This window comes from Phascolarctos cinereus, unplaced genomic scaffold (genome assembly GCF_003287225.1).
Source record: "Phascolarctos cinereus isolate Bilbo 61053 unplaced genomic scaffold, phaCin_HiC Scaffold_2;HRSCAF=192, whole genome shotgun sequence".
Classification (NCBI taxonomy): Eukaryota; Metazoa; Chordata; class Mammalia; order Diprotodontia; family Phascolarctidae; genus Phascolarctos; species Phascolarctos cinereus.
The window spans coordinates 339,415,728-339,437,784 of NW_027555625.1; the positions used below are offsets into that span (position 1 = coordinate 339,415,728).

At 37.1% G+C, this 22,057-nt stretch overlaps 1 protein-coding gene across 3 annotated transcripts in view; it reads left to right on the forward strand.

Annotated features, from left to right (window-relative positions):
* DMAC2L (distal membrane arm assembly component 2 like) overlaps nt 1-11,728 on the forward strand; it is a 79,582-nt gene extending 67,854 nt beyond the window's left edge. The window contains exons 1-6 of one of the 3 annotated variants that reach the window (XM_020991310.2): nt 6,730-6,820; nt 7,291-7,349; nt 7,998-8,109; nt 8,736-8,944; nt 9,377-9,548; nt 10,855-11,728. In XM_020991310.2, coding sequence (XP_020846969.1) covers nt 8,006-8,109; nt 8,736-8,944; nt 9,377-9,548; nt 10,855-10,969 — 600 coding nt within the window. In that variant the 5' untranslated portion in view covers nt 6,730-6,820; nt 7,291-7,349; nt 7,998-8,005 and the 3' untranslated portion in view covers nt 10,970-11,728. Of the gene's footprint in view, nt 1-6,729; nt 6,821-7,086; nt 7,350-7,997; nt 8,110-8,735; nt 8,945-9,376; nt 9,549-10,854 lie in introns of those variants that run through there. The other 2 variants (XM_078150347.1, XM_020991311.2) reach the window with 2 other exon arrangements.
* Nucleotides 11,729-22,057: the final 10,329 nt, after the last annotated feature.

The following is a 22,057-nucleotide window of genomic DNA, read 5'->3' on the forward strand; positions in this document are numbered from 1 at the left end:
CTAGTTCAGGCTGTACTTGGGCATTTTCCACAAGTTTGACACATCTGGACTAAATGACCTTCATCCCACCATGGTATGAATGATATCAGAAATGTTTCTTTCAAGGAGAAAATAGAAAAGAAAGACTGGTGGATTTAAATTGTCTTTTAGTTTTGACAGTCCATTATTATTATACAGTTCCATTTTACAGTAATTTAAATTTCTTTTTAGGAAAATCACAAATCTATATCTATATAACAAAAGGAAATGAAAAATTACACTTTAATATTAGACATGACAGTCAATAAATCTGGACTTTCTGAGCAACTCCACGTCCAATTTTTGTGTCTTTGCATGCCTGGAATACACCTCCAACTCGTAGAATGCTCTTCCTTCAAGTCTCAGATTAAATAACACCCCTACATGAAGCCCTTCTGGATCTAGCTGTGCTTGCCTCCCAAACTATTTGTCTTTAATTACTTTGTTTTTATTTGTAGTTGTTCTCTTTGGATTTATTCTGTATAGACGTATATACAGAGGTAGCTAGGTGGCACAGTGGATACCCAGTAGGTCTAAAAATAGGAAGACCAGAGTTCAATGCTTACTAGGTGTGTCACCCTAGGCAAGACAATTAACCTCCCTCTCCCACAGCTTCCTCATCTATAAAATGAGCATAATAATTGCCCCTACCTCACAAAATAGGACCAAATGAGATAATACTTGTAAAAAAAAAATGCTTAGCACCATGCTTAGCATGGAGTAGCTGCTTAATAAATACTATTTCCATCTTTCCTTCTTTATATACGTTCTTGTCTCCTCCATTAGAACATAAAATCCCTGAGGGTAGGGATTATTTCATTCTTTATATTTGTATCCCCAGTGCTTAGTGCAGTCTAGCACCAGGTAGACTTAACAGAATCATAGATTTAGAGCTGAAAGGGACCTTAAAGGCCATCTAATCCAACCCCCTCATTTTACAGATCAGGAACAGGAGTCTAGAGAAGTTAAGTAGCTTAATCGAATCACACAGTAGTAATTAGCAGGGATTGAATTTGAACTCGGGTCCTCTGACACCAAATTCAGTATGTTTCCAAATCCTTGTTAATTGACTGAGTTTCCTCATAGGGAACTTCTTAAACCGATGAGTTCACAGATATGGACCAAAACACAAGACAAAAAAAAATTAATTTTTCAACAAACAATAATTTACCTAGTATAGACTAAGCACTGGCTTCTACTATGTAGCAAAGATTGACAAATCCTGGGAATTGTGAAATCCAGAACCAACTCCATTTTGTTTGGTTCTTTCCATTTTGTGAGCTAGGCTTTGTTTTGCTGTAATATGATTATGAGAAAATTGAGGCATTGACATGATTCTGAGAAATGGGAGTAATAGGTGTTGACCACAAGATATTCTACACATCACATGTACTATTCTTGTAATCCACAAGATTTGTAAAGCTGTGGCCAATCAGAAAGAGAGAGCGCCTGTTACTTAAGATTGTGTAAATTGATTGATTTCTCATTATTGACTATAAGAAAACCTTGTTAACTGCCAGATCATATCCTTGTGCTTTACTGAGACCTGAGACCAATTTTGTTAGGCAACTGCATGCTAATAAATCGATATGCTCAGATTTAATTGCTTCAGTCCTTATCAGTTTCATTCACAACAATATACTATATTCTTTCCATTAATACACACTGTAATTTTAATATAAAAAAATAGAGGATAAGTTGGTATAGGAAACTCCCAAATGAGGAAATTTCCTCTACCAATATAGGTCAACACCTGCAATTTATAGTCTTTGAGAATTTCCTAGAGCACAGAAAGGTTGTATTATTGCCCAGGGTAACAGCCAATATGTCAGAGATGGGAAATAAACCCATGTCTCCCTGGCTTTGAGCCTGACTCTATCCACTATTTTATGCTGCTTTTACTATCAAAGCCTAAAAAGCAGGAGTTGAAAACATGTGGTATAAAGCACCCAGAACCTCCCCAGAGCTTCCTTGGCCACTACCACACCTATTTCAATTAAAGTTTGGGTTCTACTTCCCTGTGCATATTGTCAGTGGAAGTATAAGGAAAAAGACAAGGCTGAGTAAGGGGCCATTGGCTACCAAGATTTTTATCAACCCCATCAAATGGCTAAAAAGTTGTAGTAGTAGTAGTAAGTATTTTGGGTAGGATTTGAACTCAGTTCCTCCTAACTTCAAGGCTAGCACTGCACTTCGAAGCTGTCTCTAAGTACTCTGGATAGATGTATTCAATCAATTCCTGCTTCAGTCATTATGCCAATCTATGCAGTGGAATTTAGTGAGTGCTCCTCCTTTTAAATTCACTCAATTCACGTTTATTTTCATCCTAATAGCAGTTATTTATTGGGTTTTCTGGGTCACTAAGTCGTGCAGTGGATAGAGTGCTGATCCTGGAGTCAGGAAGACTGATCTTTCTGAGTTCAAATCTGGCCTCAAACGCTTACTACCAGTGTGATCCTGGGCAAGTCACTTAACCCCGTTTGCCTCAGTTTCTTCATCTGTCAAATGAGCTGGAGAAGGAAATGGCAAACCACTGCAGTATCTTTGCCAGGAAAACCCCAAATGGGGTCATGAAGAGCCAAACACAACGAAAACGAATGAACAACAATTGGGCTCTTGAGATATCCTCCCTCCCTTCTCTAGTTCAGTACCTGGACTGAGCTTCCTTTTCACACCAACTCCTATTCCTGCTCTTACCCCAGGAGACTTCAATACACATGTTGATGTATCCTCAAACACCCTAACTTCCCAATTCCTCATTCCTTTGATCTACTCTACCTCATCATCACCTACCAGTGTTTCATTTCAATGATCCACAGTTTCAAAAGCCCTTTATCACATCACTTTGTATCATCTTCTCTCTCCCATTATTACTCCATCCTAAGCCCAGATTTCTCTGTCTCTCACTACTTTCCTCCTGGACTAACCTCACCTTCTGCCCTTCTCAAGAGCTTAATCAGGTCAATTCTATGTTATCCTTGGCTCATGAATCCCTTGTCCCCTGATCTATCAAAGCTCACATTTTATCAAACCTCAACCTTGCTGCTCCTACTCATGTGTGGCTGAACTGAGTTGGAGAAAATCATGATTCAGACTGAGACCACTACAAATTTATGCTATATGATATCAACAGAGACCTTACCATAGCAAGACGATTCTTTTGCTCCTTTCTAATTATCTAGCCCACTCCCCACGGGAGCTATTCCAAACTTTCTCTTTTAAACCATCCTCTCCTTCCTTACTTTCAGTGGAGCACTTTTGCTTTACACTTTAGTGAAAAAAAGAACGATTGCTACGAGCTCCATCTTTTCCCCGTTTATTGATTCTCTATATCCTAAAATTACTTGATATCTCCATACTTCATTCTCTCCATCACTCCAGTCTCTGATGAAGAGGTTGACCTTCCTCCCCAAGGCTAAACTCATTAAATGTTCCCTTGATCCCATTCTTTCCTGTCTTCTCCAGAAGACTGTCCTTATAATCATTCTCCTTCTCTCTCTAATCTTCAGTCTCTCCTGATCTTCTAGTCTGTTCCTTACATATTAAAAACATGACCAAGTTGTGCTCATCCTGAAAAAAAAAACACTCATTACACCCTGCAATCCATTTCTCTCTCCTTTTCTCAGCCAACATCTAGCAAAGATGTCTACACTTCTCTCTACTTCTCGTTTCTCATGCCTTTGCATCTGGCTTCCAAACTGATCACTCAACTGAAATACTCACTGCAGAGTTACCAATAATTTTTTTAATTGACAAATCTGATGGCATTTTCTCAATCCTCCGTTTTTTTTAACAACTTCTCTGCCACATTTGACACTGTTGACCCCTTTCTCTTCCTTAGTTATTTGCTCCTCTCTGGGTCTTCCTGACACTGATTTCTTGGTTTTCCTGTTACCTGACTAACCCACCATTTTCAGTCTCTTTTGCAGGTTCATTATCCATGTAATACCCCTTAACTGTGAGTGTTCCCCAAGGCTCAAATACTGAGTTCTCTTCTTTTTTCTTTCCATACTCCCAATATCCTCATGAGCTAGGATTAATTATCATCACCACAAAATGACTCCCAAATCTACATATCTAGTCCTAGTTTCTATTCGGAGCTCCAGCTCTAGTCTCAAATCTCTATTACACATTTTCAACTGGATGTCTCAGACTCATCACATCAAAAATATAATCCATTATCTTTTCCCTAAGACCTACCATGCTTCCAAACCTTCGAAATTTTGTTTTAAGCACTAGGATCCTTCCAGTCACCTAGAAGCACTAGTGGACAAAATAGGCCCAAGAAGTATACTGGTGTGGGAGGCTCTGAGCAACCAAGAGGAAGCATGATTTCACTAGGTGCTTTGGGAAAAAGGCCAAAAAAAACCCCTACAAAAATGAAGATGAGAGCACCAAAGACAAACTTCACCATTTTCAACTCCACATTTTTGTCTAGGGGTGGCCCTGACTAGCTGGGAAGTTTTACTAGAGGAAGGTTAACAAAGAATCCACATTTGATGATCCACCAAGGGCAATCTTAGTAGTTTCGTAGTCCATAGCTTTCCAGATTAACCAAAAGGTTAAGTAAACAAGAACTTGTTATTCACCTGTTTGTGCTCAGCATTGTCATGTTCTGTGACACAAAAGATAGTGTCTACAGGAGGTTACAATATAAGAAAGACATTTACAGAGCACTTTAGGGTGGGGGTTCTTAACCACTGGTCCATAAGCTTATTTTGTTTTTAATATATTTTGAAAATTGTGTTTCAGTATAATTGGTTTCCTTTGTATTTTAGTGGTTTCATTATGTATTGTATTTTATTCATTTAAGAACATGGTTCTGAGAAGGGGCCCATAGATTTCACCAAACTGCCAAAGAAGTCCATGACACAAAAAGGTTAAGAACCCTCAAAGTCACCTTTTGAAAAAGAAAAAAGTGCAATTATTATCCCCATTTTACAAATTAGGAAATTGAGGCACAGTCAAGTGGAAGTTTTTGCCTAAAGATATATATCTCATAAGTGGCCAATCTGGGATTTGAACCCAGGACTTCTAGTTGGGGAGAAAAGATTCACACAGAAATAGCATATGGGCCAGCCAGGCAGTACAGTGGATAGAGTACCAGCCTTGGAGTCAGGAGGACCTAAGTTCAAATCTGGCCTCAGACACTTGACACTTACTAGCTGTGTGACCCTGGGCAAGTCACTTAACTTCGATTGCCTCATCAAAAAAAAAAGAAAGAGCATATAACACAAGACAAATATTCATTTACTTCTGACTATTAAGTGCTATTAGAGTGCAGAGCCGATCAATGACAATTATCTGAGAAGGCATGGAAAGGTGGAAATACTACTAAGCCTGCGAGACTGGTATGATTTTAAAGGAAGGATGAAAAATAAAAGGCATGAAGGTTAGACTATCGATGTCAGCTTCTTTGGATAGTTCAGCCACATGTTTGTCTAGAGTAGACAAAATAGCCTATGGAAAGTAGACAAGATAAAGGTCACTGTATTTTTTTTTCTAAATATATTGATGTCAATTTTCAGAAGCAGCATAATTGTTACTGAAAGTCAGGAAGTAGTAGGAATAGTATTTAGCATACTGTCTAGAACATAGTAGGTGTTTAATAAATACTTATTGATTAATGGATAATGATTATGTTATTGTTAAAAATGATGCAAACACTAGAGTGGTTGTACATATATACATTATATGTGTGTTATATATATTATATATATATCTGTATGTATATATATATATACATATATATATACACACACACATACACACACACATATATATATATATGCGTGTGTATACATACTTCATGGGCAAGTAGGTGGATAGAGTCCTGGGGCCTAGAGTCAGGAAGACCTGAATTCAAATCCAGCTTCAAACACTTAATAGCTGTGTGACCCTGAGGGAGTCATTTAACCTTATTTGCCTCAGTTTCCTCATCTGTAAAATGAGCTAGAGAAGGACATGGCAAACCACAAAAAAAATCTTTGCCAAGAAAACCCCAAATGGGGTCATGAAGAGTTGGACATAACTGAAAAACAATGGAAGAAAAATACATACTTCCTGTCTTTTACTACCCAACTATACAAAAAACTATTCATTTAAAACCCTGACAGTGGTAGATTCTTGACATATTTCCTTTCATCTACAAGAATCATTGATTCCTACCTCTTCTTTCATAGATGAGTTGCCTAAGAACCAGAGAAAACAAGTGTCACACCAAAGGTCATACCTGTGACCCCAGTGCCCTCTGTATGCAAGCATAACATAGTTTCCATTGTTTGGCATTTAAAGCCCTTCACAACTTGGCCCCAAAAGACTTTTCTAGTTTTGTTACATTTTACTTTCTTTCATGCACTTCTTTTTGGAATTCCATTTCAGTCTCTGGGCTTTTGCACAGGTGGTCCCCCATGTGTGGCATGCCCTTCCATTTTACCTTCCTCTTTTGGAACCCCTGGCTACCTTCAACAGGAAAGCCTTTCCTCATGATCCCAAGTCGGTAGTCACCTCCCCCTGTCAATTTTGTGTATACCTATAGATTTATCTGTATCTACGTCTTCCCGATGGAATGTAAGCATCTTAGGGGCAGGTGCTGCTCCATCTGTGTGTACACACAGACACACAGAGACACACAGACAGACAGACACAGACACACATGCCAACCAGCTCATAGGTAAACTGTTTTCTGGCCAATCAGGCTGCGCCCCTGCCCCTCCCTCTAGAAGCCTGACCCGTTTGCCAATGGACAGCCGAGACTGACGCAGGCGCAGTAGGGGGAAAGGACGCTGCTCCCTCTGATCTTGTAAGTGGGGTGTGCTCGGGCCTGTGCTTGTCCCTTACCAATCCCGGTCCCGGAAGACTTGACTGACTTTAGCCCTTGACCTTTCCAATAAAATTTGGGGGGAAAAAAGAAATGCGCATGAAGCGGGAGCTTTTAAGGCACAGAAAAGACAATACAGAGGCTGATGAAGCCCTCCGGCAGGCCCCGACTGGCCTCTGTAATCTTTGGTCCTCCCTCGTCCTCCCTCCCCCGCCAGTCTTCGCTGTACGCATGAGCAGTCCTGCTCGGTGGGTTTGGGCGTGGCCAAGCTCAGGTTTGGCCGAGACGTTTGTAGCCGAACTGTGCGAACGTTAACGGGTTTTTGTCTCAGACCCGGAGAGTGGACAGCTGGACCTGTCTTAGAGATCCGGTTCAGCTTCCCCATTATATAAGTGGAATCGTGGCCCAGAAAGGAGATTAATATTAACAATGGAATAAATACCTTTTTTAAGGTTTGCAAAGCACTTCACATATGTCCCATCAGAGCCTCACCTCCCCACGCCCCTGGAAGGTAGGTGGTGCTCGCATCCCCATTTTACGGGTGAGGCGCCGAGGCCTGAGTTGTGGGGCTCTGCCTCGACTGATTATCCCCGTTTTGTCCGATTTTGTACCTTGCTTTGTGTGGTTTGCTAATCCTGTGTTTCCCCTTAATGCTATCTTTGTAACCTTGTTGTCGTCATTTTGTATATTGGTTAAGTGGTAGTTTTTATGTAACTCATTTTTCTGTTTTGTCCAAGGAGAGAATTTGTCCTTTTATCAAAAGGAACAAAAAGTTTATTAAAGGTTAGACAAGTGGAGCACGAGCTCTGTCAGGTCCTACCAAACAGCAAAGGCTTTGACGACAGGCCCAGCGAGATTGTCTGTCTGTCCTTCTGTCTGCCTGTCTGCCTGTCTGTCTGTCACCAGGGGCTTAGACCAGACGAGTGCGGGGAAGCCTGTTCCCCGAAGGCTGACTACCAAGAGAGAAATTATTTTTTACAACTTAGGAAAACTGCGAGTCATGCAGGGATTTGGATCTGTATTTGTGGAGAGAGTAGCCATGTTGATGAAATGAGGAATTTTTTGAAGTACTAAAATAAGCGTGAGATATAGTTTATTATACATATGTGACTGATAACTGGCTGATGAACTAATAGGAGTACTTTTTTTGTGTGGCCAGATCTCATTATGCTATTTGGAAAATTTGCACAGCCATTACAGAGCTTAAAGAAATTTCCATGCTTCTGTGACAACCGACACTTCTGGGGGTGGCTGAATGCAGTGTTTAACAAGTAAGTTACTTGAACTGAATAATCACAGGGATTGTGGAAGCTGAATGAATTCCCAACAGTACTATTTCTTGAATTAAAGAATTTTCCACTGCAGTTTAAAGAATGCTATAAAGCTGTAGTCACTTTTGAAGAGAATAAAAGCAAAACAAAAGTTTCCAAAGTTAACAGGTGAGGTGCTTACAGGTAAGAGTTTGTAGACTGATGAAACTGATGTTTTATTTATTTTTTTAATTTCCTATTTTTTTAAGTTACTGTTACCAAAATATGGAATAGAGAAAAAGTAAATGTATCATATGCACCGTGAAAAATTCCTGAATGAAGTTAGAGGAGGTGTTTTAGAAGATTTTTAACCAAAGTTAATCATCTGTGTCACTAAAGATTTATTTTCTGTTATATGATAAAAAGTTATATTCTCTTTATCGGTATGCTACAGTATAATTCACTTGAAAAATGAAAACACAGGAAGGTACCAGATAAGTATCATGCCCTTCTCTTGAAATTCACTTTCTTTGCTCGGCAATATCTAATGTTTTTTTCACTGTTATGTTATTTTTAGATTTAAAACATAATGAAATTATAAATGATCATAGGAAGAATTAATCTGTTTGGTTTTCCGCTTTTAACAGAGTTGATTATGAACGAATAAAGGATGTTGGTCCAGACAGGGCAGCATCTGAATGGCTCTTGCGTTGTGGAGCATTGGTACAATACCACGGCCAAGAAAAATGGCAGAAGGACTACAATAATCTTCCTACTGGCCCTTTAAACAAATACAAGATAAAAGCAATTGATGCCACTGACTCTTGTATCATGAACATTGGATTTGACTACCTGGGTAATTACTATATAATTTTATCAGAAGTGGTTGGAAATTGTTCAGATTTTCAGTAGCCAGTATCTAATTCATAGATATGGCTTATTGACCATATCGATATGCCTCAATTTGTTTTTTCCCTTATATTTGTTATTTAATTTTTAACAAAATTACAAAATATTGCCTTACCTTTACATGCCTTTGTCCTGTAGTGTATCCGCCTAAATATAAAAGCCTTTGGCATCTCTGCCAAATTTTAACCAATTAGAAACAATGAAGACTGTAGGAATTAAGCAGTTAAGATAACTTGATCCACACAGCTTATTCTCAAAATACATACTCATTTCTTCTACTCAGAGTCTGGGAGCAGGATGACAATTTGTAGTCCTGCCTTTTATCAGGTTTCTGGATAGTTTATACTTATTGTGAAATAGCATCTTTCTTTTTTTTCAGAGGGTCTAGAACATGTGGAAAAAATAAAGCTGTGCAAATGTTATTATATTGAAGATGAGTGTTTGCAGAGGCTCAGTCAATTAAAGAACTTACAGGAAAGCATTTTACAGATGGAAATCGTTTCCTGTGGGAATGTCACAGAAAAGGGCATTATTGCATTGCATCACCTAAGGTAGGTTGTCACACAAAATTGGAAGAGTAAATGTGGTTTGATAATGAATAAAATGGTCAAAATTGAATACCATTGGTGAGTAGAATAAGGTCATGGGAGTTAGAGCTAGAAGAAGGGAACTTAGAGATCATCTAGGCCAACCTCCACATTTTACGAATGAGGGAACTGGAACCAGAAATGTTGGCACCTAAGTAGTAAATAGTACTTCTGCTGATGAGCGAAGAGCCCTGGTTCTCTGACTAAGAGCCATCGTTTATAATTACTTTACCAGTGTGGATTTGTTTGGTGGAGTATTTATTGTTTATTCAGTTTTGAGAAATATGTCACTTAAAAAAAAGACTCAGCATTTTCAAATAAGTGATTACTTAAAATATGTTCTCTGTCTCTTTAAGGTGCAGAGGAATTAGGTATTTTAGACGGAAATTTATAAAATTCTGAGTCATAGCTGTACAGTAAAGAAATATTAGACTTCAATAATACGGAATCTCTGATTAATACCTCTGTATCTGTGATGATGAAATGGATCTCCCAATAATCTCAGTATCAAAGAAAGTGGTATTTAAAAGTACTGAATTTTATGAAGTTGATAACAAGCAATACAGATATTGGGATTGTGGGGGCAGCTAGGTGGCGCACTGGCTCTGGAGTCAAGAGGACCTGAGTTCAAATCCAACCTCAGACACATAACACTCACTAGCTGTGTGACTCTGGGCAAGTCACTTAACCCCAATTGCCTCATCAAAAAAAGAAAAAGATAATGGACTGTTCTTGACTGGCTAAGGCTCTATGTTAAAAATATTAAAATCTGAATTCCTGTCAGAATGTATGTGATTTATTTTCTGGGTTAAGATTCTGTTTACATATTTTCTGTGCAAAGGAATTGTTGAAATTGTCTTTTAAAACAGAAGAAATTCTACGAAGTCAAATTCAACTGACATTAACTAATAAGTTCTGGAGATGCAAAGACAAAAAGGAAATTTTCCCTGCCCTTGGAGAGCTTATGGTCTATCTGTATTCATTTTGCAAGATAAATTATCTCAACAGAAATATTGAGATTTGAAATACCCGTGTATTCATGTTACTCTCTTGTTAAATTTCATGTAAAAGATCTGTTAGATTAATTGGAAATCATTATTTCTACAAGAAAGTCTTTTAGTAACATTCAAAAGTCAGAATAACACAGATTTGCATTCTGAGTATCATTTTCTCAAAATCAGTACACCATTCCAAACAATTGTTATTTGTATAAGAATAAGCATTCAGAATGAGCCTATAATAATATTCTTTTCTTATTCTGCGTTTACAGAAACCTTCAGTATTTGTTGTTACAAGACCTTCCAGCAATAACAAACCTAGAAGAGATTGATCATATCCTTCGGCATTCATTACCTTCTCTGCAGTTAAAATTAGACCTCAAGTAAAAAAAAAAACAACACCAAACACATTAATAGTAGTGTTTACTTCAGCAGTTCATTTGTAATCTATGCATAGGCTGAGCAAAAGCATATAAGGACTTGTATCTTTTGAAACTGCTGCTTTTAAGAGAATAGAATTCACAAGTTAGACATAAGTCATTAATAGAACAACATTGATTCACTTTAGGAATTTTTAGTGTGGCAAAAGGGATGCCAAGTCTGTTGTATACAGAAATTCAAAACACTTGGTAAGGTTATTGATTTGAAAGTGAGAATTTATATACATAAAATGATTGTATTTGAGAAAAGTGAAAAAAAAGCACTTGCATACTAATGTATTTCTCAAAGAAGCTACAAAACTGTTCACAATGTTATTAAAAATGTAATGTAGCTGCTCCTCATTTTGCATTTCAATCATTTGAATTTCATCATAACAACTCGTTAGAATTTGATGTAAGTTCCACACTTAGAGGATTTTGAAGCGGTACTGTAAATTTCTCCAAGCAATTGAACAATGCATAGTCTGCTGTTTTTCTTAGCATGCATTTTATACTGCATGCATCAAATCATTCTGATCATGGTCATTTGTATGGGGTTTTTCATGCTATTTTGGCTTCCATTGTCCTTTGTTCCACCTACATTTTTAGAATGTGAATAATCACCTATTTATTGTAAATAGGGCTTTCTTTAAGAAATATGTACCTGAGTAGCCAAGCATTCAAATAGCTCAAAATAAATAAAGAGATAACTATCATGATGATTAAAGATGGTAAAAGTAATATTCTGTTAAGGATTTTGTCAACATAGAATTACATTTATATGTGGGAAATTTTAATATGTTGGTTAGAAATCTTTTGCTCTTGGCCACTCTTCCCTTTTGATCGGAGTTGCTAATTAGGATGCCAAAAAGGAGAATTAGGCTCAAACATTCAATAATAGAGCTATAAAACTAGTGAAGAATGATTATACTAAGCAAATGAAAATGTTTTTTAAAGAAGTAACTAACCTCAGTGTTTTGTTGTAGTTTGCTTGGAGTGTCTAATTCTATATTTAGTTACAATGTTAGTTTTATTTAACTTATGTAGTATCTTTTTTTTTTTTGCACTGTAATATATATGGAACACTTTAAAATGATAGACTTTTATGTTAGCCTTGCTTTAAAAGTATCATGATTTAAGAGAAAAACTGGAGAAATTCAGGAACTTCATCTTTGTGTTCTAGCAGTGTTAAAAAAAAAGCTTTTGGATTAAATATTACCTAGTTCATAATCTATCAACAGATATTTATTAAGCACATGCTGGGTGTACGAAATATAAAATAGTCCCTGTCCTCAAGAAACCTACATTCTTTTGGGGAAGGCAACATGAATCTAGGTAAGTAACTAGGTTATTCAATGGATAGAATGCTGGACCTAGAGTCAGGAAGATCTGAATTCAAATCCAGCCTCCAGTACTTTCAGTAACCCTATAACCACTTAACCTTAGTCTGCCTCAGTTTCCTTCTATTAAAAATGAGCATAATAATAGTACCTACCTCACAAATGAGGATAAAATGAGATAACATTTGAAAAGCACTTTGCAGATCTTTAAAGCACTATCTAAATGCTATCTGTAGCTGTTATAAATAAGTATAACCAGTAGGTGTTGCTATGAGGCAAAGTTTGGCTGAGCACTAGCTCTTTTTTTTAACTCTGTCTTAACTGGAGAAGGGAATAGCTAATTCTTTCCAGATCTGCCCTGGAGAAGGGAGGTTTCTCTGAGGCTGCTGTAGCCTAAAATGTCTGGTTCTAAAGACCAAATTGGTCCTGGATTATCAGTCTTTGTGATTTTAGAACCTTCTAAGTTAAGAGCCTGAATAAACATCACAAATCTTCTCACTGTTCATGGAGCCCTCAGGTGAAGACAAACACTAACATTTTGGACAGTGATTTAGTTTCTAACTTGGTCAAGTATATGTTTCTCAGTGGACATTTGCCCTTTGCCAAGACACATTAAACATACAGATATGCAGTATAAAGCAATTATAATTGGCCATGGATTTTTTTAATGTAAAACAAAATCAGGAAATAGAAATGATGTATTTAAAGAAATATCAGGAAAAGTCATAAAAGCACCTACCATCAGGTATCTGATAGAGAAAGTTCACGAAAATAAAACCTTTTGCAGCATTGACTCAGTTCTTAAAGGAGTGGGTAAAATCAGCACCTTCCAATGACGCCCAGTCCCAGAGCTAACTTCTCAAGATGACTGCAGAGACTAGACTGCACTGTCATGCCTTTGCTGCTGTTGCTGGACACTTACTCTGTATCAAAGTTGTAATCATCAACATTATTCGACACGTTTCAAACTGGATGACCTGTAGGCATCTCAAACTCAACGAGTCCAAAACAGAACTCATTTTCTCCCCAAAAAACCCTTTCCCTCTACTAAGCTTTCTTATTTTAATCAAGGCCATCCCTGTCCTAGTCTCCCAAATTTGCAACTTTGTTGTGATTGACTCCTCCTCCTCCACATTCCTAATTACAAAATCTTGTCTTTTCTACTTCACAACATATCTTCCTCTCTTCTTACACAATCACTACTCTAGTTCAGGCCCTTATAACATCCTATCTGGAGTATTGCAATGGCTTCCTAATTGGTTTCTCTACCTCTAGTCTCTCCCTTCTCCAATACATCCTTCATACAATTGTTAGTGATGTTCCTGAAGACCAGATGTGACTATGTCACTTCCCTATTTAATAACCTACAGTGATTATCTCAAATACAAACTCTTATATTTGAGCTTTGAAGATCTTTACTATCTGACCCCAACATACCTTTCCAGTATTGGTATACATGGCTTCCCTTCCCACACCCTTCAGTCCAACCAGACTGGCCTTTTAGATGTTCCTCACACAAGACTCACTTTTCCCATTTCCATGCCTTTGCACTCACCATCCCCAATTTAAAAAATTGATATTAAAATTGACATGCTGTGTGTGTGTATGTGCATGTGCGTGTGCATGTAAAGCACAGAATAATTCTACCATAGGGTCTAAGCTGCAAAGAAGCCAAAAGTGAAGAGCATTGATAATCAAGACAATGATCTCACATTTTATTGGGTTTTACATTCATAAAGCACTTTCCTCACAATAATCCTATGAGATAGGTGGTACAAGTGTTATCACCCTTATTTTACAGATGCAGAAACAGACATTTTCAGCCTTACCTGAACCCACAGAGAGGAATTATCAATAGTTTTATCTAGGAATGCTAAAGAATAAGTAGAAGCTGTTTATTACCATATGTAGTAACATATACTTGTTTTATACTCCATAATATCTAAAAGATGCAGAAGTAAATTCCGTAATGCATCACCAGGCAGTATATATCCGATGTCTGCGTAATGTCACTAATGGAGCAGTAAAGGTTAAGGCAGCATCTTTAGTAAGCCATTTGATATTATTTTATGTATTGCATGTAGATAAATAAGCCTATGACTAGATAGAATTACCTCTCATAGAAACATAGCTTTGCTCTATTTCATGGATATGCTATATTAGGCGAAAGAATAGAGAGGGATTAGTGCAAATCTGTCACCACTACTGGAAAACAACTCTGAATAGCTGTTCTGTTGACAATATGTTGATGATAGAGTTATACATATAAGCAGCAACCACCACTTTTCTAAATGGTTGTCTTTGAAGAGTAGATTAGTGTATACACTGATTCAAGCAAATCATCTTTCAATGATCAATGTATGGATTATTATCTGTAATGTTTGCAGTTGTTGATGTTACAGGTGACATTTGAATCTGTCAAAGACCAGCTCTCTACGTCACACTGGTGCAAGTATACTACCAAATAGATTAATACCTCTTAATGACTTTCTTGCTACCTTTTTAAGTAACTTGGTCATGGAGAGAGAGGAGGAGTTCCAATACCTGGTGTTGGTTCTGCTGAAGAAAAACATTTTGCACAAGTGTGTATTTAATCCTTAGGTTCCATCTCAGGGGGATGACTTTTAGAGTTGTTAGGCACCTCAAATTTCTACTGGATACAGAAGGATTAGGTAATGGAACTAACGTAGGATAGTATCTTGGAATAGGTTGTCTAGAATGCATTGATTATCACACGTATTAAAAAGACTTGAAGCTCACCAGACATAAAAGAATCATCCATGTAGTTTACCCCAAGCCCTTTCCAGGTTCTCTCTGATTCAATTGTTAAATATTTCCTTGTATGGTGGGGGTTATTTTTTTTTAAATAATTCCTGTTTACATATAAGCTTTGGATAGGAGCTGGGCCTATGATTTCATTGTTACAGGGAATTCTCAGATAAGGAAACCCCCTCAACCTGTGCAGGTTGGCACCTTCTCTGCAATTTATAGTCTGCCAGAGTTGCCTAGGGCACTGAGAGTTTAAGTGTATGACTGAAAAGGTGAAACACTTAGAATGAGGCAAGACTGGAACCCAGGTCTTCCTGATGTGAAGGCTAGTTCCCCATCACTACACAATGCTACATCTCATGATATAACTTCCCTTAAGGCCCTGCATCTAATGATGCATTATCTTGTGGATGATCTCTTAAAATAGATGCCAGCACAGTGTGAACCAGGAGGTTCTTACCAAGATGAAAAAGTACTCTGAGTACTCAGGTTCCATACACAGGTTCCCCTCCCCGGTTAGCTCACAGACCAGTCAGCAAAATGTGGAAAGGCTTGTCACCAAATTGTCAATGAACTTTTCAGCCTGAGTATCTTTCAAAGACGATCTGCCAAGTTATTGAGAGATCTGTATTGGTGGAAGAAATTCTCATGCTAGTGAAATCATGGGCATTGGAAATAAGTTTGTAAATATAAAGGCCTAAGAAAAACAATTTGCTTTTTCATATCCCTATAATTACTATTTTCCTCTCACTAATATATTATAATAGAACATTTTATTTTTAAAACTTTTAAAAGAGAGTATTTTAAATTTATTAATAGGAGTGAAGTAAAACTTTTTCTTTTTTAGGTGGGAGACTATGGACGTATGATACTAATAACAAGCATTCTATTGAAGAGAAAAATATAACTAGGATACAAACTTTAAATTATGTTAAAATGTGATGTTTCACTGTGTGGGTGTTATTTTTAGCACTGGTGGAATTTTTTTTTCCTGGACCTATAATTTCATTGGTGTAGGGAGTTACTGGTAAAGCTTCTTCTACCAACAGAAACCAATGATTTCTTGGCAGTTAGTAGCCTTTAAGAGTCATGGGGGAGGGTGGAAGAAGGGCTGGCACTGAGAAATTAAGTGACTTGTTATGAGTTATGCAGGAAGTATGTGTCAGAGGTAGGACTTGAACCCAGTTATAGACTCCAAGGTCAGCTTTCTGCCCACTATTAGATGCTGCCTCTCCACACCACTGAAATTATCTGAAGTTGTTATAGTTTTTCTTGATTATATTTTCTGCATTTTTGCAAATTCTGTTTTGTTTTATTTTCATGAGGATGTTCACTCTCTCCTTCCTATCCCTTCCCCCCTGAACTAAGAAAGCAAGAAAAACAAAACTCCTGTTTAAAAAAAAAAAAAGGAAAACATATTCCCACATTGCATATACTCCAAAACTTTTAAATTCAATTTTATTTCATTTCATTTTTCTGGATTTCTGTCATAAAGGATTAAATATCAACTCAAAACCTTCTGAGTTACATAGGAATGTCATAATTTCTTCATGTAGTAAATAATCCTCATGACCCTCTTTGGTTATGTCTAGGATGTTTAAAAAAATTTTTTTTTCCATTTCAGTCATATGTTAAATAGATCAGGAAGACCCTCTCTACTGAGAAGGAAGGACAAAGGGAGCTCTCTCTTTCCCTGTTTATTTCTGAGCAGGCTACAACAACACATGTTCTCAATGATCTTAAGCACTTTAGTCCAAATGTGAACTATACTTAACACTCCTACAAAAGAACTTCACAAGTTCTCACCAAGAAAACCAAAACAGAAAATCAAGATCAAGGAGAGAGAGCAACAGGAAATGGATTTTTAAAACATTTGGAATGAAAGGAATTGTGTTTTCAGGCTGGGAGGAGGGGAGCTTCAAGCTAATAGAAGCATCAGAGGAACATTCGTTGGTGTTTTGAGATTTTTCTTATAAAACATTTGCTGTCCGACTCCTTTTTGGTGTTAAAAGCACAATCAGTCGGTAGGGTTGCAGTCCTACCTATAAGCATTGCTGCTTAGAAAACCTTTCTCATTTATTTGACACAGTACAAATGACAAATTAAACATTGAGTTTCCTGGTATGCTCAGGATACTGCCATCAAGCACCCAACTCTGGATCTTCCTTTTCTCTCCATTTCTTGCCAGGTTCTTTAATGATGTACATTCTGTAAAGATGGCATGAGCTTCCACTTAGTCTTTTACAAAATTTGTCTTTTGCAGCATGTCCTGTTCCCTGTTACAGTGAGTTACTTATTTAATCAATCTTTACTAGGGATCTATCAACTTCTTAAATGTTGGGAAATCTGTAATGAAGTTTTCTTGTGTTGCAGTGGTATTTTTCCTGGCAAGATTCTATTGTTGGTTAACTGCGGTAAGTACTCTTCTGAAAACACAGTAAAGAGAATTAGGTTTATATTCTCAGAATCTGGTATCTGATTTAGAGACGTAGATACACAGAGCGACATCCAGAAACAAATCTCCAGTAAATTAAATAATCTAGTCTTGATCCCAGTAAATGCTTTCTACTATGCCTTGTGTGTTTTCCACGTTCCTTTGCAAAGTCTCCCTTTTCTTTGGTACTTTCAAGGTATGGAGTTTCTGTAGCTGCTCACAGGCCTGTTCCTTAGCAGTATTCATGTGTACATATCCCTAAAAGAAGAAACAACAAAACTCCCACCCTTCATTTTTTCCAAAAGGAATTAATTGATTTGCACCATTCTTCTTTCCATTGTGAATATCATCATTAGCTTTTGGGGTGCAGGAGTGTACTAGTCAACTTTCATTCAAACAATCATTCCATCAACACTCATTCATAAAGCACCTCCTATGGTTCAGATATACCATACTAGGTGCTAGAGATTTGACTGAAATTCTCTCAAGAAGCTTAACCTTCTGTTAGAGGAGACAACACTTATATATGCAGTTCTAATATAAGGAACTGCTGCTGGTCTCAAGGGATGAGGAATTATATCAGAGATATACTCTCTCTCCCTAAGGAACCCCTCTCTGTGGTCTGACTGGGTGCAGTTCTGCATCTGATGAGAGGGGTACTAGATTTCCTTTTCTAGCACCACATGGCTTCTTAAACCCCCATCCTCTTAGGTTTTTGGCTCATATCTAAGTTTCTCCAAAAGGATGGGAGTAAGAAAGTACAATATGAATTAGGTATGGGTCAGGTATTTATTTCCTATACTGAAAAGAAGCACTAAAATACAAAAGACTCTTATTTTGCCTGAGTCCACACCTCCATACCACAGTGCCCGACACATAGTAGGTACTATATAAATGCTAGCTATAATTATTATTATTAGAAGACTAATAATAACACTTCTCTATTGTGAGAAGTAATTTCATACTTCATGGGAACATTCATTTGAGGTACCTATATAACCTAAATATTTGCAGATCCAACAAACTGCTTCTCCCTTTGAAAAAGAATATCATGTATTTATTTTGAATATATTTTTGTAGAGGTTAAGTGACTTGTCTAAAGTCACACAGCTAATAAATGTCTGAGGTCAGGTTTAAACTCAGGCTTTAGTTTTCCAGTAGCAGCTAGGTGGCTTAGGGGATAGAGTGCCAGGCCTGGAGAGAGGAAGACTCATTTTCCTGAGCTCAAATTTGGCCTCAGACACTAGCTGTGTGACCCTGGACAAGTCACTTAACCCTGTTTGCCTCAGTTTCCTCATCTGTAAAATGAGCTGGAGAAGGGGAAGCTAGGTGGTGCAGTGGAGAGACCACCCGCCCTGAAGTAAGGAGGACCTGAATTCAAATCTGACCTCGACCAAACACTTGACACTTACTAGCGGTGTGACTGTGGGCAAGTCACTTAACCCCAATTGCCTAAAAAAAAAAAAGATTTGGAGAAGGAAGTAGAAAATCACTCCAATACCTTTGCCAAGAAAACCCCAAATAGGGTGATGAAAAGTCAGATGTGACTGAAGAATGACAACTTCTGTTTTCTAGACCAATCACTCTATCCACTGTACCACCTAGGCTGTGGGTATGAAATCATATATGCATGTTATTTTTGTTGGTTAGTTTTACTTGACTGTTTTATTTTAGTACAAGGGAAGTCTCCTTGAGGTGAACAGGAAGTCACTAATATAAAAAAGAAACAAAAAGTCAGGACATTTTAATGAGTAAAATTTTAAAAGATTTATATGAATCAATTTTTGAAAAGTGCATTTGAAACATAATCAGCAGAAAATAAGAGGTGAATGAGAAAGGAGAAGATGAGTTGTTTAAAAGGAATCTTTTATAAAAGGAACAAAACTTTGCGAAGCGTATGATTAATCACTATATATAGTTGATAATCACTATACATAGTAGATTATCACTATATATATATCTTTTATGAACAATTATATTTTCAAATACTTGGGTTGGCTTAAAATGAATTAGAACATAACATTTAGAGCTAAAAGGGAACTTGGTGATCATCTAGTTCAATTCCTCTTATCCATGAAGAAACTGAGGCAAGGAGGTTAAGTGACTTACCCAGGGTCACACAGTTACGTGACTTTCCCGTCCTCACTACTAGTAAGTAGTAAAGTCAGCAAGGTGGCACAGTGGATAGAGCACTATAGCTAGGTAATAAAGACCCAAGTTCAAATCCTGCATCAGACACTTATTAGCTGTGTGTCCCTGGGCAAGTCATTTAATCTTTGTCTGCCTCAGTTTCGGTCAGCTGTAAAAATGGGGATAGTAATAGCACTTAACCTCACAGGGTTTTTGTAAGGATAAATAAATGAAATAATATTTGTAAAGTACTTTGCAAACATTAAAGTGCTTTATAAATGTTAACTATGCTGATGAGGATGATGATGATGATATCATGATTCAAACCCAGGCCTTGTGACTCTAAATCCAGGGCTCTTCCTATTACATTCCTAGAATGTAAGTTCCTTGAGAGTAGGAGGGATTGTTTCATTTTCTTCATATTTATATCCCTAGCGACTAACATAGTGACTGAGTTAGTAGGTGCTTAATAAATTGATTGATTGATATACCACACTGATTCACCTTCTATGCACAAGGAGATATTTTAAAAATAGTAAATGTTTATTGATTTTTTTGCTATTGCCATTATTTCCCAATAAGGCTCCCCTCTCTAAAGTCCAGCACCCTCCCTTGTAAAAAAAAAAAATACAATTAAGTCAAACATGCCAATACCTCAGCCTTGTCTGACCATTCCCTCTCTGCAGAGAGGACAGAGAAATGTTTTTACAATCAGTTCTCTAAAGCCAAGATTGCTCAATCAGAGTACTGATGCCTGTCGGTGTTAGATTCCTTTATGTTTACTATGGTCATTATACAGATGTTTTCATTGTAATATTATAATAGAATTTCAGCTATTTTTAAATGTAAACAAACACAATTTAAAATAGAAAAAAATCCACAAGGGAGAATTTTCATTTTTTTCTATAATAAACCAAGGAATTCAGATTTCCTAAAAACAGCAGCTGCCAGCTGAGCAGCTGGCAATCTATCACTCCTAGCAACTGCTGCTCCAAAACAGTGATTAATGCACTTACCTTCATTAGCCCCATAGCAGGATAAGAGATATTTGGAAATTTTGATTCAAGTGATTACTAGAGTTTTATTTTGTTTTTTTGGTTTTTTTACTTGTAGCTTTTATCCAATATAAGGATGCCCTAAATACAAGTTCATTTCGCATAAGAGAAAGAACCTTCCTGCTTCTTTCCTTTCCTCTTCTCCTCCTTCCTTCCAGCAATTCTTCTCTATTCCCACCCCCACTTCCAAGTTGACCTCCACATTTCACAAGCCTCTTCCTTTTCTACTTCCTTATCTCCCCATACTCGCCCTTTGCTTTTCTTCTATTTCTTGAAAATTCTGTCAGAGAAATGTATCAGTTCAATGAGTGTACCATAACCCTCTGTCCCATCTAACACTGACTACCCACATTGTAGCTCCATGTCCACTAACACATTCCCAAATTTTCCTCATGCTTGTGCCTAATTTATTGAACTTCTATAGGGTTGGTGCTGGAGTCTCTAGATTCAAATCTATCCTGGCTCCTTAAGCAAATCATATAACCTTTCTTCATAACAGTTTTATCATCGTCCATCAAATGGGGGAAGGGATGGAGTGGAGAATCTTTAAGGCCGCTTGCACCCCTAAATCCTATGGAACCTATGATAAGTCCTTTGAGTGGAATGCTACGTTCTCTGGCCTCAGGCAACCTTATACTCAGCGGATGGACGGCAGACAAAAAAAAGCTGAGTAAAAACAGTTCTTAGTCTTTTAACAGCATAGCTTGCCTGGAACCATATTTTTCTTCCATAAACTCATACACATCTATTGCTTTTCATTCTTAAAAAGGGGTTTCAAGTTTTTAGCTCTCTTTCTAATGCTTCACCCCCTTCTTAATTCTCTAGGCAAGTGGTTTCCAAATTCTTTTGATTGGGCACCCTTATGAGTAAAAACCGTTTAAGCATATACCCCCCCATATATATATATATATTATATATATATATATTTTCATAAATCATACATCTACGTATCACTAAACTAATACATATATTGTAAAATATATACAAATGTAACTTTTAAAGAATGAGAAACTATTTTAAAAATTATTTTAATATTAAAAACTTTTGCTTCTACTAAAATAGTATTAATGACATTTTATTATAATACTATTTATAATAACACTAAAATGTTACTATTACCATCTTAGTGAGAGCAATATGATTGAATATGCTTCCTTATTTTTTAATATCTTGGTTTAATGTTATGATAAAGTGATTCAGAGGACTGGTTTTAAATTCAGTTTATTTTTAACACTTACTTAAAACTAGATAATATAATCTGAAAATTCACTTAACCATGGGCAAGTAAAATAATGCATTACAGTAGGCTGAAAGGGAATCCAGGAGTG